Source organism: Natator depressus, chromosome 11 (assembly GCF_965152275.1).
Source record: "Natator depressus isolate rNatDep1 chromosome 11, rNatDep2.hap1, whole genome shotgun sequence".
Taxonomy (NCBI): Eukaryota; Metazoa; Chordata; order Testudines; family Cheloniidae; genus Natator; species Natator depressus.
In genome coordinates this window covers 51,618,402-51,634,064 of record NC_134244.1, presented here as the reverse complement: position 1 = coordinate 51,634,064, position 15,663 = coordinate 51,618,402, and the positions used below count along the sequence as shown (strand labels likewise).

Sequence of the window (15,663 nt, the reverse complement as noted above, 5' to 3'; positions counted from 1 at the left end):
GTCTGCTGTCCATAGGAAGGCACACAAGGGTGAGCAACCATGGGAAAAGCATACAGAGGAAAAGTGGGTTAAGAAGCGGTGTGGCATGAGTACGCCACAGTCTGAGGGGAAGAAACCTTCTTTCCTTTGCCCTGAAGCTAACAAAACAAAATTTTAAAAAATAAGACTATTATCCCTGAATTTATGCCACTAAAACTTGTATAATTCAATTTTGTGGCTAGAAATAAAGTTCTTTTTCCTAATTATTATTTTATCTACCTCTATTGTATCTCTACTCTCTCAACTTTCTCTTTCCATGAATTGTAGAAATTTTATTTATTTTTGTATGAAAGCCATGCACTTTCAGATTGTTTGGAAACTGTGTGCATCTCACTGTGGTTTATTTAAACTTTAGATGTAGGTCTACTTTCCCTAAATTGATCCCTTAAATCATTTCATAATTACCAGATTAGTTATGGTGGAGCTATGACACTGGCAGTCCCGGTGCCAGCTCATGCCGAGGCCCCTAGGCCTCACTGAACAATGATAAAGGCATAGCTGGAAATCAGTCTGGCTCACCTGTGTGTTACTATTGTTAAAATAGGAATTAGATTTATAGAGAAGTGTTTATTGTTGGACTTTATGAAATTCTTGTGAGTTGCTGCATACATTAATTTCATTATAATATCTGTATCCTGTGTTATAAGGTAATATTTAAGTGTTTGCTTTGTAACTATAAAAGTTCATGCTATGAAATTGGAAACCCCCACATTCAGGAGAGAAGCATTATCAAGTGTGAAAAATTAGTTTACCATAAGTAGTGTCATCTCCTGCACAATAAAAGAAGGCCCATAGACACCAGACAAACCATTGTGGAACATCAGCAGATAAAAGACTTTGTTGATTGCTCCCACATACACCCACCCATGAAGAGGGGACATGCACAAACTTTCCTTCCACCACAGTTTGAACTATGGGGGGGAAGGGAATAAAAATTGCTTACCAGAAGAATCTGTATCACTATGCTGCTTGGCATTTGGAGAGGGCAATATTTCTAAGTATAAGCAAGGGATCCCCAAGCTGCTTAGCTTGGGTTAGCCCTAAAGGACATACAGAGCTTGTGCATTACAGCAGCTTCTATTACAGTCTTAGGTTTCAAAAAGTAACTCATTTGTGTGTGTATGTTCACCTGCTTTAACCTTGTAAATAGCTCTAATTTCTTTTTCCTAGTTAATAAACCATTAGTTATTTTATTACAGGATTGGCTACAAGTGTTGTCTTTGGTGAGAGATCTAAGGTACAATTGACCTGGGGTATGTGACTGGTCATTTGGGACTAAGAGTAACCTGCTTATTGTGATTTTTGGTGTAAGGCACTATCTATCTATTGCCTGGGTGCCCAAGGGGACTGTCTGTGACTCCATATTAAGGCTGTTATAGTGCTTCAGGAATCCACACTTGATACTTGGTTGGCAAAGGCTAATTATGGAACACACAACCAATTTGGGGTTTGTGCTCTGGTTTGTAACAATCTGCCCTGAGGTTGGCATCCATGTTCGAGCCGCTCCAGACAGCTTGACAGGAGTTAAGAATTTGTGGCTGTGATACATAAAAAAGAACCAACCACTTTCTGGAAACGGTAAACAATTTTATGATGGGACTGCACTGTAGCCTGGAAAACTGCCTCTTTATAGTGTTTTTATATACTGTCTTATCAGGTCACAGTTCATTTATTCAAACTGCATTTCTTCTTTGAAAACTGCCAACATAAAAAGAGTACCTTCTTACTGAAATATGCTTCCTGAGCATATTCAGAGTCATATCTGATGACTAAAGTGACAAACATGTTCTTACTCCTTTTAGCAATGCACAGCCAATTCAACTGAGAGACAGTATATTGGATTTTATTGTTTCTTGTTCATTATCATGAGTCTCTCATCAGAATAAAACTGCATTTAATTAATGCTGAAAGCTAGAGAGACTTTCAAATGGCTTCAACTATTTATTTAAAAATAAGATGACCAATACCTGAAAGCAAACCAGCTATTTCTTACCTCCAAGTAGTTTATCACTTTGAGAGGTCTACACTCATATACTTCCTTTGCATTTTTGTTTATCACGGCATTCAGAATTTCTTTTAAATCTGATATACCATAGTATGGCAGACAATTAGCCATTCCTTCTATTTCCAGCTGGTTTTCTGTAGCTGAATATCCTGGCAATAAGAAAAGAAAATAATTAGTATTCCTGATATCAATAAACAACATCTATGTCACACACTGTTTTGATTTATATCCCAGAATAAGCCCAATGAAAATAAAACTGATGTAAAAACACTTAGTAAACTAGTCATTAGAATTCAATACAGTTAAGACAATTAATTTTGCCTTCATTGGAATGAACAGCATGACCTCCTCCTGGGTTTCATATTAATCATGTGTCATGAGTGCCTTTTCACACCACATGTGCCACAGTTTACTTTAGTTCAAATCCCAGTTAGAACTGTTTAAATGCTTACACCACTTTACAGTATTTCCTCTTTGGGCAGGCATTGTAATCCCATAGCTTTTAATAAAACAAATGAAATTAAAGGTGAATATGTAATGATTTCAGCTTCTACAATTTGTTTTTATGAACAGTGTGTTGATGCTAGTTCCTATGCAAATGGTTTAAACATCCGTCCAACTCAAACTCAATTATTTGGGACAGATGCAATTCCCGTTGAAATCAAAAGCAGTCTTTCCATTGAATTCCACTACCACAGAGATTGAAGAACCCAAGTCCTCACAACTGAACCATTCCACAGGGCCCTCCACATCCATCAAGGGGTTGCCACCACTTCAGCTGAACACCTGAATAGGGACCTCCAGGGCATGATGCAAAGACCATCTTATTAATGTAACCACCTACTCCCCAGCAAAAAAACTCAACTCCCTACACCATGGGAATCCAAACCTTTAAACAAATCCAGACACCCACCCTACTATTAAATTAACCCCACCCAAGCACTCTCCTTCCATCCCAACATAAACTTCTCTTTTCTTTAGGCTCAGCCTCTGCTCACCTAATTTCCCACTCAACAAATCCCCTATAAATGGCATAAACCTTACTCTTGCTAGTATCTGTCTCAGACCCACAAAGGAATAGTGTTCATGACAATCTCAGTCCATTCCCCTGTGCCAGACCTCTGTCATGCCAGCTCCAATTAAGGGAGTTAGATTGGAACTGCCTAGAGAAACCTGCACCTGATTGGCAAAGGGGAAACAGCTGCCAGCCTAATTAGCCTGAGGTTGCAGAAAAGCCTCAGGGGAAGGAAGTCAAAGGGGGAAGCCAGAGAATGGAAGGAGAGGGGTAGTGCTTCCCTCCTGGCTACAGAGATTGAGAAGTCCTTAAGGCTCAAACCCCCAAGCTGTAGATAGTGAGAAGGTGGTGGGATTGCACTCTGGAAATAAACTGCACTGGTGAATGCTGAGCCAGGTCTTTTTGTGTTTTTTGGAGCAGAGCAGAGGCAGGACCAAGGGGGGCCCTACTATGCCCTGTTACACCTAGCTACTGCCTATTAGGGAGGTGGATTAAATATAACAAGGGGAGACCCCCTCCCATCACTGTAGTGTCTACACTGAAGCACCACAGTAGTGTAGCCTAAGTTAAAAGAACAGTGAAGAGGGGTCTTTAAGGCTCCTGATAAAGTCACAAGTTAATAACAACAACAAATTGAAAGATTCTATACGTGGGAGGAAATGTTTACAGCTGAAATCACAGAAATGTGTCTTAATGGGTTAATATTAATCAAATGAGGTTGCCATCCCTTTTTTGCACATTATTTACCTGGTGGTCACTAAATGGTAGTGAGAAGTTTGTGCATGCTGACAGGAACAAGCTTAACTATCATCGCTGGCACATCCACAGTCTCCTGAGACCCCAGGATCCTTGGACCTTCATCATCCTGATCCTGAGAGATGTCGTGCCCAATTGAGCCAGAGAGAGAGAACCAATGACATTCCCACCTTCACTGGCTTCGGCTAAATCCAGACCATCACTTTGAATGTGAGACTTATTTTTTCTTCCCTAGCTCCTTTTGTCTTCTGTCTCAAAAGAGTCTGGCCTAGACAGCCAAGACAATTCCATCTTTTGCAACATTGTTATGCGTCTGATCAGAGAGGCAGCCTGACACTGGTACAAGTTTGCCAGCTCTTATAGTGGCTGACAAGACAATGTGCACTGTCCTCATGTTTCTCCAGCAGGGAAGCTGGAAGTGAGAGTCAGCACAAAAGACAGAAGCTGCATTTTCTATCTTTGCTATTCTTTTCTTTCCCCTTTTGTGTGTTTGTTTAGTCTTACTGTAAACAGGATCAGACTTCAACAACAGCTCCAGCCCACTTCAACTAACTTTCTCTTTTGCCTGAAAAAGGACACAATCCATCAAAGGGGGAGTTCCCTATAAAGTAGTTTTCAGGCAAAAGGGAGCAATGGAATATTGTTAAATTGAAAGCCTTATTTAATACTTTACATTTCAAATGCTATAGCTGTTTTTCCTTTCTGTACCCTTGATGAAAGGTTACAAAGATTTTGAATGGTAGTCGTTACAATAAGAATAAGCCAAAGATAAAGTAACATAAAACTCCTGACCATTCATTAATATTGTAACAACAAACAAAAGTTTCATTAACATCTTAGCCCTTGTGGTCCCGAGACACCCCCTTTCATAACACAATACCACCCTCCTATGCAAGCATATCATCTTTGCTACTAGGTGAGAGATACCCAATCCCTTGCCACAGACTCTGGCTAGACATGTAACTAAAACTGCCTGAATGGTTCCTTTGAATACCGACTATCTAATCATGAGACTTAAACTAGATGTTTAGTGGCACATATGAACGGGATGCCAATGGCATCCCATAGCTACCTGATAGTCATATTTTTCTTGTGTATATTATCCAAGTAATTCCAAATGTTTTCACCTTCTATGTATTTGTAAGTGTGGATTTTAGTGTGTCTATCTTCAACATGGCTGTACGTCCTATAAATAAGTTTCAATAAGCAAACTGTTGAACTTTGCTGTGAAAGTAGTTTTGCAATAGTAAGTAACTATTTTGACTTTTGAATGTAAGCTCCGAGTGCTCAAATCTCTCTGTGAAAAATCATCAACTGTAACATCCCTACATCCACATTTGGGTTCTAGTTCACCAGACAGTGTATTCCTCTTAAAGCTCGAGCTAAGGCTGAGAAGTATGACTTCCATGATCTACAGATACAGCAGAGGCAGAAAAGGACACCCACTCTGAGTGTGGTTATATTCTGTAGACTGAAAAGTGGAATACTGTATACTGTTTCAAATATTTTCATCTGTAAATCTTTGCAAGAACAATCTGGCAACCTCTGAGGAAGTGAGAGGACACTTAAACCTCACTGTACATGTAAGCTTTTGATAAAGTATAAAGACATTCTGGAGTATTCAAATATCAGTCTTTAGTTTCCACAAGTGATTTCTGTGAAATAATGTGCAATTTCCAAGGAAAATATTGCCAAGTGAACAAATGACTAATTTTCAACTGGCTAAAAATGTGGATTTCTCATTGCTGCCAGTGTTCCTCTTCCCTTTTCAAACAAAGCCCTCGTGGTGAACTTTGGAGCATTTTCTCTCACTGGCCATGAAAATCTGCTTCCTTTCAGCTGCCCCACCTACAAAGTTGTCTTTTTTCCACTCAACATCAAATATACCAAGCTTCAAAAAAGAAGAAACTTAGTTATTTAGTGGGCAGTGGGAACAGAGTTCACCATGGGAGCTCTGATCACAAACAAAATGAGAGCTAGAAAGCTGCATCACAGCTTGTAAACTCTGGCTAGTAAGGCTTATGAGACAGCTAGTTTGCAACCTGAATGAACAGAGGGGTGGGAAATATATATTTTTTTTTTATACAATGTATGTGTATATCTTTCTGATGTGACCGGATATCTATGGGGGGTGGGGGAGAGGGAGGAATGAGAGATAAATTGACTTAATTTTGCATAAAGGAAATGAACTGTATTTTTGTTCCCTGAAATATTTGGACTTAGTGTGTAAATGCTTTCAGCAATCTTCTAATATCCAGTTTATAATATAGAGCTTTCTGATTTAATAACTGTATATACTCCAGTCATAGTTGCTGAATTAGCCACACCTTTCTCAGGCAAACACTTTCAAAGCTGAGAGAACAATCGCTGCTATCTGAGGCTCAGACCGAAGAAAAGATGGACCACCAGCTATTGTGCAAATGCTATTATTGTGACACTTAACTCAGTTTGATATGGCATCCTGCCCTAAAATAAAGAAATACAAGGACCATCTCATGCTAAACAAACCAAATATGTAAAATAACACATTCAACTTACATTAAAAAAGGACATTATGGCTGCAAAGTCAAACCCTCACAAGCTAGGAAAAATGCCAGAACTGAAGCTGCCTGTGCTACCTTAATTTGGCTTCCTTCTATGTATGCATTTTGACACAGGCTTTAATTACATGAGCACATCCTATTTTTTCCACAGGACCCCTGCCTCATTCAGTGCACAGACTGGAACTTCTCTGGGGATGAATAAGAGCTGTGTAGTGAAGGAGGCTGTTGGCTGTAGGAAAAAGAATGAAAATGAATATTTCCCTCGCTTGATTCTTGGAACTAAACCATTTTAACTGACCATTTTCCAAAACAATTCAGCCTGAGGCAGACATCTGGCATGGAAAATTTCACCTTGCATATATTCCAAAGCCAGAAAGGTAATGTAGGCCATAGGATTACCCCAAAATAATTCTGAGAACATTTCTTTTTAGAAAAATATCCATTCTTGATTTTAAAATAGTCACTGATGGGGAATCTCCCACAACCCTTAGTAAATTGGTCTAATGGTTAATTATTTTTATAATTAAAAATGTATGCCTTATTTCCAGTCTGAATTTGTCTACCTTCAACTTCCATCCACTGGACAGTATTATACCTTTCTCTGCTAGATTAAGAGCCCATTATTAAATACTTGTTCCCTATGTAGATACTTACAAACTGTAATCAAGTCACCCATTAACTGTCTCTTTGTTAAGCTAAATAGATTAAGCTCCTTGAGTCTATCACTATATGGCATGTTTTCTAATCTTTTAGTCATTCTCACGGCTCATCTCTGAAACCTCTCCAATTTATCAACATTCTTGTTTTGAATTGTGGACACCAGAACTGGACATAGTCCAGCAGGAATTGCTCCAGTGCCAAATATAGAGATAAAATAACCTCTGTTCCTGCTTGAGATTCCCCCATTTCTGCATCCAAGGATTGCATTATCTATTTTGTCCCCAGTGTCACACTAGGAACTCATGTTCCCTTGTCAATTTTCTACCATTACAAACTTTTGATTTATACTAATTATCAACTTCCCCTTTCTTCCATTTGTTTTTTTTATTATTTTTTTTTTTACAGCTGCCTTCACTTTCCCTCTAAACCAGGCTGTTTTTTTAACCAGTTGGGCCTTCTTCTTCGATTGTGGCTTTCTGGGTATCTAGTAAAGTATTCTTAGACGATCCCCAATTAACATTCACATTTTTTCTGATTAAGTGTTGGATGGCTAAAGTTTGGCAAAGTTATAAGCAACTGAAAACAGGGTCTTATAATGGGAAGTTTCAGGGGAAACAAATTGATTGTTTAGAGTTCTCACTATTCCAAGATGGACTAGTCTAGGGTTGGTCTGCAGGTAATTTTATCTGCAGAATAAAAAATATCTATGTCTATAAATAAAATAATCCCAACTCACTACCTTGCAGCTGAAGTGAGTGATGAGAAAGGTGAGCTAGAGAGTAATTAAGATGACACCAAGCTTGCATGCATATCTGAAAAGTAGCTTTAATGAGTGCTTGCAACAGAAATGGACCCTGGCAAACTTCAAGGAGCCCCTAATAAGCACTCTGTATCTGGGAAGCAAGCACAAACAACTATGAAAAAGGAGCAAATGAGGAACTGGCCCCTTCTGCAGGAAGAAGCCACTGGGTTGGGATCTGCTAAAGAATGTCCTGGATTAAATTCCATGTACTTGTTGTTATTGACTTATTGCCTATTGATTTAACCAGTTTGCCAGCATCCTCTGTTCAGGCTATATGTGGCCCAGAAGGAAGAATAGCGTTCTCCTGAAAGAACAGTTTGGCCTTTCACTAATGACTTGCTCCAGCATCTTTTTTGGACCTGTCCTTGAAGGTTTCCATATGTTACAATACATCTGTCATCACTCTGCATATGCATGATGTGGTAACACATGAAGCTACAGCATTCCCAACAGCTCTTACAGTGAATCTCTGCCCTGGATCAAGTGAATTGCCATCTAGGCACTGCACCCCAAGAAACTAGCCTCCGTGGGCACTATGATAGAGGAAATGTCTGCAATTGATTTGCCTCTGCGAAGCCTGTCTTTGGATTTCCACTGATGGCGGGATGGCTGTAAATCATCTAGTGTAAAAGTATACCCACTCTTTACTTCTGGGCTATTAAGGTAATAAATGAGAAAGAATCTATATCATACCACTAACATATTGGAGAGTAGACTGACGGGGGTTCTAAAACAGCCCTGCTATTGACCCCAAAATAAGTGCTAGCAAAAATTATGATGATGATCCTGAAGCAAAGGCAGACCAGTGTTCAAATCTTAAAACTGCCTTGCTGGGCCTCCAGAGCGTCGCCAATCCATTGCACAGCAAACCAGGAGACATCCTGAACTCTGGAGGTGTTGGCGGTGGGAGTGGTAAGCACTAGGAAAGGCTGTTGGGCTTGAGGAAGACCCACCAAAACACTGACTTCCATTCCAGAAGATCAAAGAACAGTGACTTCCATTCCAGAAGACCAAAGAACAGTGAGGCAGGAAAAAGGCATGGATTCTGGGGCCTTCCTTCAGCTGCTGAGATGCTGAGGATACAAATAGCCCACCACAGATATTTCCTTTATTTTTTTCTTATGCAAAAATTTAAAGGTTTTCCACTTGTTTCCTGTGGCAAAGAACCGCTTGCAAAAGACTCTTTCACAACATCTGATCCAGCTCCCACTGAAGTCATTGATGCCAGTGGGATATAGATCAGGCCTACAGAGAACAGAAGAGGAACCATTCCTGCCTTCCAAAGGCCTGGTTAGTTTAGCAAGTGTGCCAATAAGGAAAGCTTCACATTTCAAAGAAAACAAAAAGAACTCTGTCCTTATTCAGCTGCATTGCACAGGGATATCCATGAATTATGACTCCAGTCTACGACAGTGGCTTCAATACAGGAAAGACTTTTATGAAAATAAATCTGAAGTGTTATGATGTGGGTCAATGTCACCAAGGCAGAGCATGGGTCTAACAAAGTCCTCTGCAAAACATATAATGAGTGCTTCCCACATCACAAGTGATAGATTTGTCAACATCAGTTGCAGCTTGGGGCAGTGGTCAGAGCACAGGACTGAGAATTAGGAGACCTGGGTTTTATTCCTGACAAAATGTTTGTTTGAAGCTCTGCTCTACTGCCTCACTAACCAGCCATCATTTTCTATTTCCCAATGCACTGAGTGACAGAGATGATGCTTTTAGCCACATAGGAATACCTTTGAATGCTGAGGAACTGAGGGTACAGATGGTTTGATTGGTGAGGAGATATAGATTTGCAATATATCATATATGGAGTCATTTCAAATGTGAAAGAAAAAAGTTTTAGAGTCAAAATAAATACAAAAATACATCATACCTGGTATTAGTTTTATCCTAAAACCATTTGCTATAAGCCTTGGATCCGACAAGTAAATTGATCCATTTAATTTTTGGCAATCCTTTGGCATATTGTAGAGAGAATCCATATAATGAGATCCGTTGAACAAACTGAAAAACAAACAAACAAACAATTTCACAAGGCTTAAAATAAAAAAGAAACTATAATAAACAGAGAGACAGAGTGAACAATAATATATTTACTACCAGCATGACAATTCCAGGATTACAGTCTGTTAACCAAGTAGTATAATCTATTAGACATTTTTAAAATTACATGTACATATGAAAAAATCCAGGAATAAATGGATTTTTATTTGTAAAAGGGCAACATTAGATTTTTTGGAAAACAGAAGTACCATAAAAACTCCAGGTCAAATAAACTTGAAAAAGACAGACTTGAGTCTGACAATTTTCTTTTTATATTCCGAAGACCTGTGTTTTATTTTTTGTAACTGATACTGCTAACAATAAATTACCTAAATCAAAAGTATATTCCTATTATTCCAAGAAAAAAGCATCATGATTTAAAATTACAATTGCTAGATAATAAAGCTGTTATAAAAACTAGATGGCAAGAAGGATCCAATTAAATCAAATCAAAAAATTATAAAGCATAGAAACTGTTAAGGTAAGCAGAGATAAGGATACGGATACGAATTCTCTTACATTCTATATAGAACCCCAAAATCTAGATTGTTAGAAATTAACATTAGACAGCACCTGCTCCACAGCCAGTAAAAGTTGGTGAGGAGCTGCGGAAATAGGGAATATTTAGCAAAGCTCTGGGTGATGAATAAAATAATTTATTTTAAGAAGTATCTTGCCCTCACTTTACAACCCTAAAATCAATGACAAAATTCCTAGTAACTTCAATACAAGCAGGACTAGGTCTCTTTCTAATTTTAAAACATGGTGTAAACTGTAAAAGTAACATTTCCCTGTAGATTTAAAAAGAAATGTTACTTACCTTACAGTAGCTGGAGTTCTTTGAGTTGCATGGTCCGTAACTACCTCATGACAGAGCCAGTGGTGCTGATTAAGGTCAGGTGATGAATATTGGTATCACCAAATCCCCTTTTTGATGAGGGATGGTACTGTTGGTGTGGGCAGCATCGTTCCCTTCTTTTGCTTACTGGTATTGGAGGTGGTCCCACCCCTTCAGGGGTCAGCGATTTCAAAGCACTTTTGGCTCCCTATACCACGAGCCAGACCTGTGCTCCCCTTGAGATCCTGACACAACTGTAACAGGACGCAGAGTCTGACCAGATTGGTAGGGTGCAGGGGAAGAAGTCCTCTTCTTAGATGAGGACTTGGGAGGGGATTTCTCCCTTTTATGAGAGTGTTTGCTCTTACTCTCCTCCCATCTACTGCGCCTGCTCAGGTCCTTAGCTCTGTCCTCTCATGATCCAGAACAGGGGAGTACTGCATTCAGAGGGGCACTTCTCAGCATCTACAACCAATGATGACTCAGGGTTGGCCTGGGGGATTGAGCAATCCAGCAGGAATCTTCAGAGCTGGAACTTTCAAGATTGCCAGGTTCAGAGGGGAAAGGAATGCCAAATATTGCAACTTGGAGGGGACGTTGATCTCCCCAGGCAATAGAAACAAGTGTCATGGAAGTCACTAACTGGGAAGACCTGGGGACAGGCCACATAGCTCTTGAAGCCAGGGATCTTAGACATACCAAGTACTCCAAATAGTGGGAATATTGGGATGGAGGAATTCCCCCAAAACCTCTACTAACACTAGCTAACTAAACACTACCACTAACTAATTAGATAAAGGCAAAAACTTTTTACAGAAATATTTGAAATTGAAGCAGGAATGCTAATAAAGCTGTGGACACTGGAGGGATTCCGTCACAGACCATGGATGGTACAAAGGAACCAAAGAGGCAGGAAATCTGCACCACCCCCTATGCCCTCAGTTTGGAGCACAAGGAGACGCAGGCACAGACCAATGGACACTGCTAATAAGTCTTCTGGTCTCAGGTGCATGGAGCTCTTGAGTGAGGGACCATCACTTAAAGAAAAATTTGTGCCTCAGTGTTTACAGTACATAATTCCTAAATGATACTTAATAAAACAAAACCAACCACAAAAAAAACAAAACAAAACAAAAACCCTCAAAACCCCACGACAACACCCTTGGTCCACACTACGATACCTGTCAGTTAATACAATTGGCTTGTCCAGTTTCTCTACAGGAAGTTTGTGTTGCTCCAGTAGTTTTTTATAAAGTAGGGCTTCTTCCACTCTATACGGATTTAGCAACATGATTTTTTTTTCAGAAGCAGTTATCCAGGCATCAGGAAAACTCAGATGACAGATCAGGCAAGACTCGTCTTTATCAAAATTTCTCTTCTCAAGTCTTTGAAGTTGACGTTTGAAAGAACTCATAGAAAAGGGCACCTGTACAATTTTCATAGCTTGGTTATGGCTGTGTTTCTTTTCAATTTGAGACTGAAAAAGTTTGTCAAGTTTCTGCTGGTCAGAGAGAGAAGTCTTCAGTTTGGGCTTGTATCTTTTTTCTGTCTCTTTTGTTGATCTCTGTATTCTCTGCTCCACAGCTTTCTTGGTTTGGTTGTTGTATCGTTCCAGGTCTTTCATGGCTTTTTCTTCATACCTAAACAGAGAGTGGGGCAGAGTATGGGAGAGAAATCACAAATGTAACAAACTAAAGGCCAGATTGTGACACACATTCTAATGCAGTCATGCACCTCCACTCCCTTTCACAGCCACATTAGCTTTCTCTGCATCCTGACCCATGTACTCAGATCCCTGTACTCTACCCCATTGACCAAGTGGGAAAGAAGTGTCTGAACAGTGGATGGAGCCTTGCCTCTACCCCAGTGTGACAGCCAGAGGAGCTGATCTGTTACTTATAGATTCATAGATATTTAGGTCAGAAGGGACCATTATGATCATCTAGTCTGACCTCCTGCACAACGCAGGCCACAGAATTTCACCCACCACTCCTGCGAAAAACCTCTCACCTATGTCTGAGCTATTGAAGTCCTCAAATCGTGGTTTAAAGACTTCAAGGAGCAAAGAATCCTCCAACAAGTGACCCGTGCTCCATGCTACAGAGGAAGGCGAAAAACCTCCAGGGCCTCTTCCAATCTGCCCTGGAGGAATACTTCTGCTTTACACCTAAAGGCTCACTCTAACCTTAAATTTATAACCAGAAATACTGTTTCAGAAGTAGATATTCAGTTTATAGGCACTTAACTTGTATTGCAGAGTAGTGCCTCTTGGCATTTTGACTTCAAATGGTTTTAAATTCTTTGACTGCAATAGGTATAAAAAACTGACACTGATACCTACATTCATAATTTTGGGGGACTACTTGTAATAGCCATATCAATCAACTTATCAGAGAAGCACAGGCATTTGGTAGCAAACTGCTACTGATTACTGCTTGCCCGGCCCCACGGCTAAATTATAAGAGCCCCAAGAAAAGACTTTCTTCAAGCAGGATTTCAGGAAGAGCCTAGTCTACGAAGATCAGTTTGAATAACTTTATAAAGAAATAAAATTACACTGATATAGTTTATTGTAGAGATTCTTTAAGCACGTTTAAACTATACAAACATAAAATAATGCTATGGATCAGACCATCTCTAGAAAGACTTTAGTTTGAGGAGAATTTGAAAAGACAGATTGCCAGGTATTCTAAACTAAACAAACACCTAAATTATGACTGACGCAGAGAAGGTAAGTAAGGATCTCCTATTTACGCCCTTTTATAATATAAAAGCAAAGGGATACTAAATGAAATTGAAAGCAAAAATTTAAAAATGATTAACTTTTTGTTACCCAATGTATATATTATTATCCTGTGGAATTCATTGTCACAACAGATCATTGAGTCCAAGTGCACAGCAGGATTCAGAAAACCATGATTCATTTATATGAATAATGAGATGATCCACAGTTACATTAGATAGGATAAAAATAATACAGGATATAAGTTATTTTGCTTAAGCCAACCACTAACTGACTGGGGTTAAGGAAGAAACTTTCTTATAAGCAGGCTATTCTTTAACTGTCCTCTGGGATTTCTGAAACCTTCCCTCAAAGCGTCTAGTTCTAACCACTGTAAGAAACAAGATACTGAACTACACTGGCTACTAGTCATTGCTATGGCAATTCCTTTGTTCCTCTGTGGCTGTACATACAGGGTAACACTCAGACCCTTAAAGTGAAGACCTCTTTTATATCAGTGCTTAAGTATAAAGGGGATTGAGATCATGTATCTAACTATGCAACCTTTGCATTTGCTGTTGGTGAGCACTTAAGTGAGTAATCGTATTGACTTCATGGGAGTAAGCAGGAGTGAATGCTGAACAACAGGGATGGGTATAGCACAGTCAGGCTCTACGACACTTAAAATTGCTATAAGCTTTTTAGTGGGTATGACTAAGATAATAGTCTTAACATTATTTTAGGTTATATAAAGGCAGGGACTTTACACTACAGACCTGTAGGGCTGGTTGCCTCCCAGATATAAATCTTAATATTTAAAGACCTTAGCAGCAATTTGCTCAATTCTCCTTTCCTACCCCCATTCAATATCCTGGATTCTGTCTAGTAATACAACTGATTTCCAGTAAGAAGCAGTATTATCCTATATCAGTATTGGAGATAAGTATTTTAACTGGTCTTATGTTAATTTATTCACTGATACTTGCTGGAACAGTCAGATTCAATTATCTGCACGTATGGTGGAAAATAAGGTCAACAGAAGGGTTACCATTTGTAATTAATTATAATGTGCTAACATTCACATATGGTACTAATATTTAGTTTACTAAAGCAGTCATCTTGGGATGAGCAACAAATCATGTCCAAGGAAAATATGGAGTAAAGGTTAAGATAAAAAACATCTGCTACTTGTAAAATTAATGGGTGAAATCACTTAAGTTTTTCTGTTCAATCCTGAATATTGGGTTATAACTTTGACCTGATCCATACTCTTTCTGCTTTCAATGCCAGTTTGTTACAAAGGTGAACATTTAATTATGTGGCTATTGGGTTTACAATGACATATTAAAACTTTAAAAACCCATACATTTAAGGAACACTTGTTATTATAAGTTTAATTCAGGAGGAACTCCAGCCCTGCAAGTGTTGAGTCTGAGGGCTTTGTAAGTATCTGACAGCGTCCAGTCTAGATTCAGAAAGTAAACAGCAGGGTCACTAACAATGAAAGCTACCCATTTCCCTTTTCAAGAAAGATCTTTCAGCATAGTCAGGTGTGATCCAGAGGGACCAGGAGAAATACAGGTAGTTGCCTCCAGGCTAGTTAGAGGTGTCTTAGGAAGTCTGATTAAAGATGATGCTGGAATTCTCAATTCAAAAAGGAGCTTTGCTCAAGGACGAAAAATAAGGCTTCCTCCCATGTGACTTACCCTACATTGGACTATTTCTGACTTGTACTTTAAGCCCAGATGCAAAGATTTAGCAAAGCAGTGAGAAATCCATGAGATGGGAATTCTGAGACTGTTATAGAGAGGAAGCAATAGGGCAATTTTTGGCAAAATTTGACTCGAAAGAGCCCCAAATACCCCAAAATAAAATAAAGAGGACATCCTTTTCCAATGTCAGCTCATCCAGATAATGCAAGTCAATTATTTCAAACTCTACTGTATTTGATAAGTATCACATTCTAGGGCTGCTTTTGAGAAAATATACCTCTTCTCTGACAATAGCTTTTGTCTCTTGACTTTTACTGGCAGCTTGTAAAAGTGTATGGACTGTGGATGACAATCTGTATTTTCTTAGACTACCCTTTTAAATGCACAATCCCCTTATTACTATAGGTCAGTGGTTCCCAACCAGGGGTCCAGGACCCCCTGAAGGGGCCACGAGCAAGTTTCAGGGGGTCCGCCAAGAATGGCCAGCATTATACTCACTAGGGGCTAAGGCAGAAAGCT

General features: G+C 39.3%; 1 protein-coding gene across 1 annotated transcript in view; it reads right to left on the bottom strand.

Annotated features, from left to right (window-relative positions):
- Positions 1-15,663, bottom strand: part of PMS1 (PMS1 homolog 1, mismatch repair system component) — an 89,087-nt gene that overhangs the window by 6,961 nt on the left and 66,463 nt on the right. Inside the window, exons 10-12 of the mRNA XM_074967773.1 lie at positions 11,892-12,350; positions 9,703-9,833; positions 2,033-2,193 (exon numbers count right to left, since the gene is read on the bottom strand). Of these exons, the coding sequence (XP_074823874.1) occupies positions 2,033-2,193; positions 9,703-9,833; positions 11,892-12,350 (751 nt within the window). The remainder of the gene's footprint in view (positions 1-2,032; positions 2,194-9,702; positions 9,834-11,891; positions 12,351-15,663) is intronic.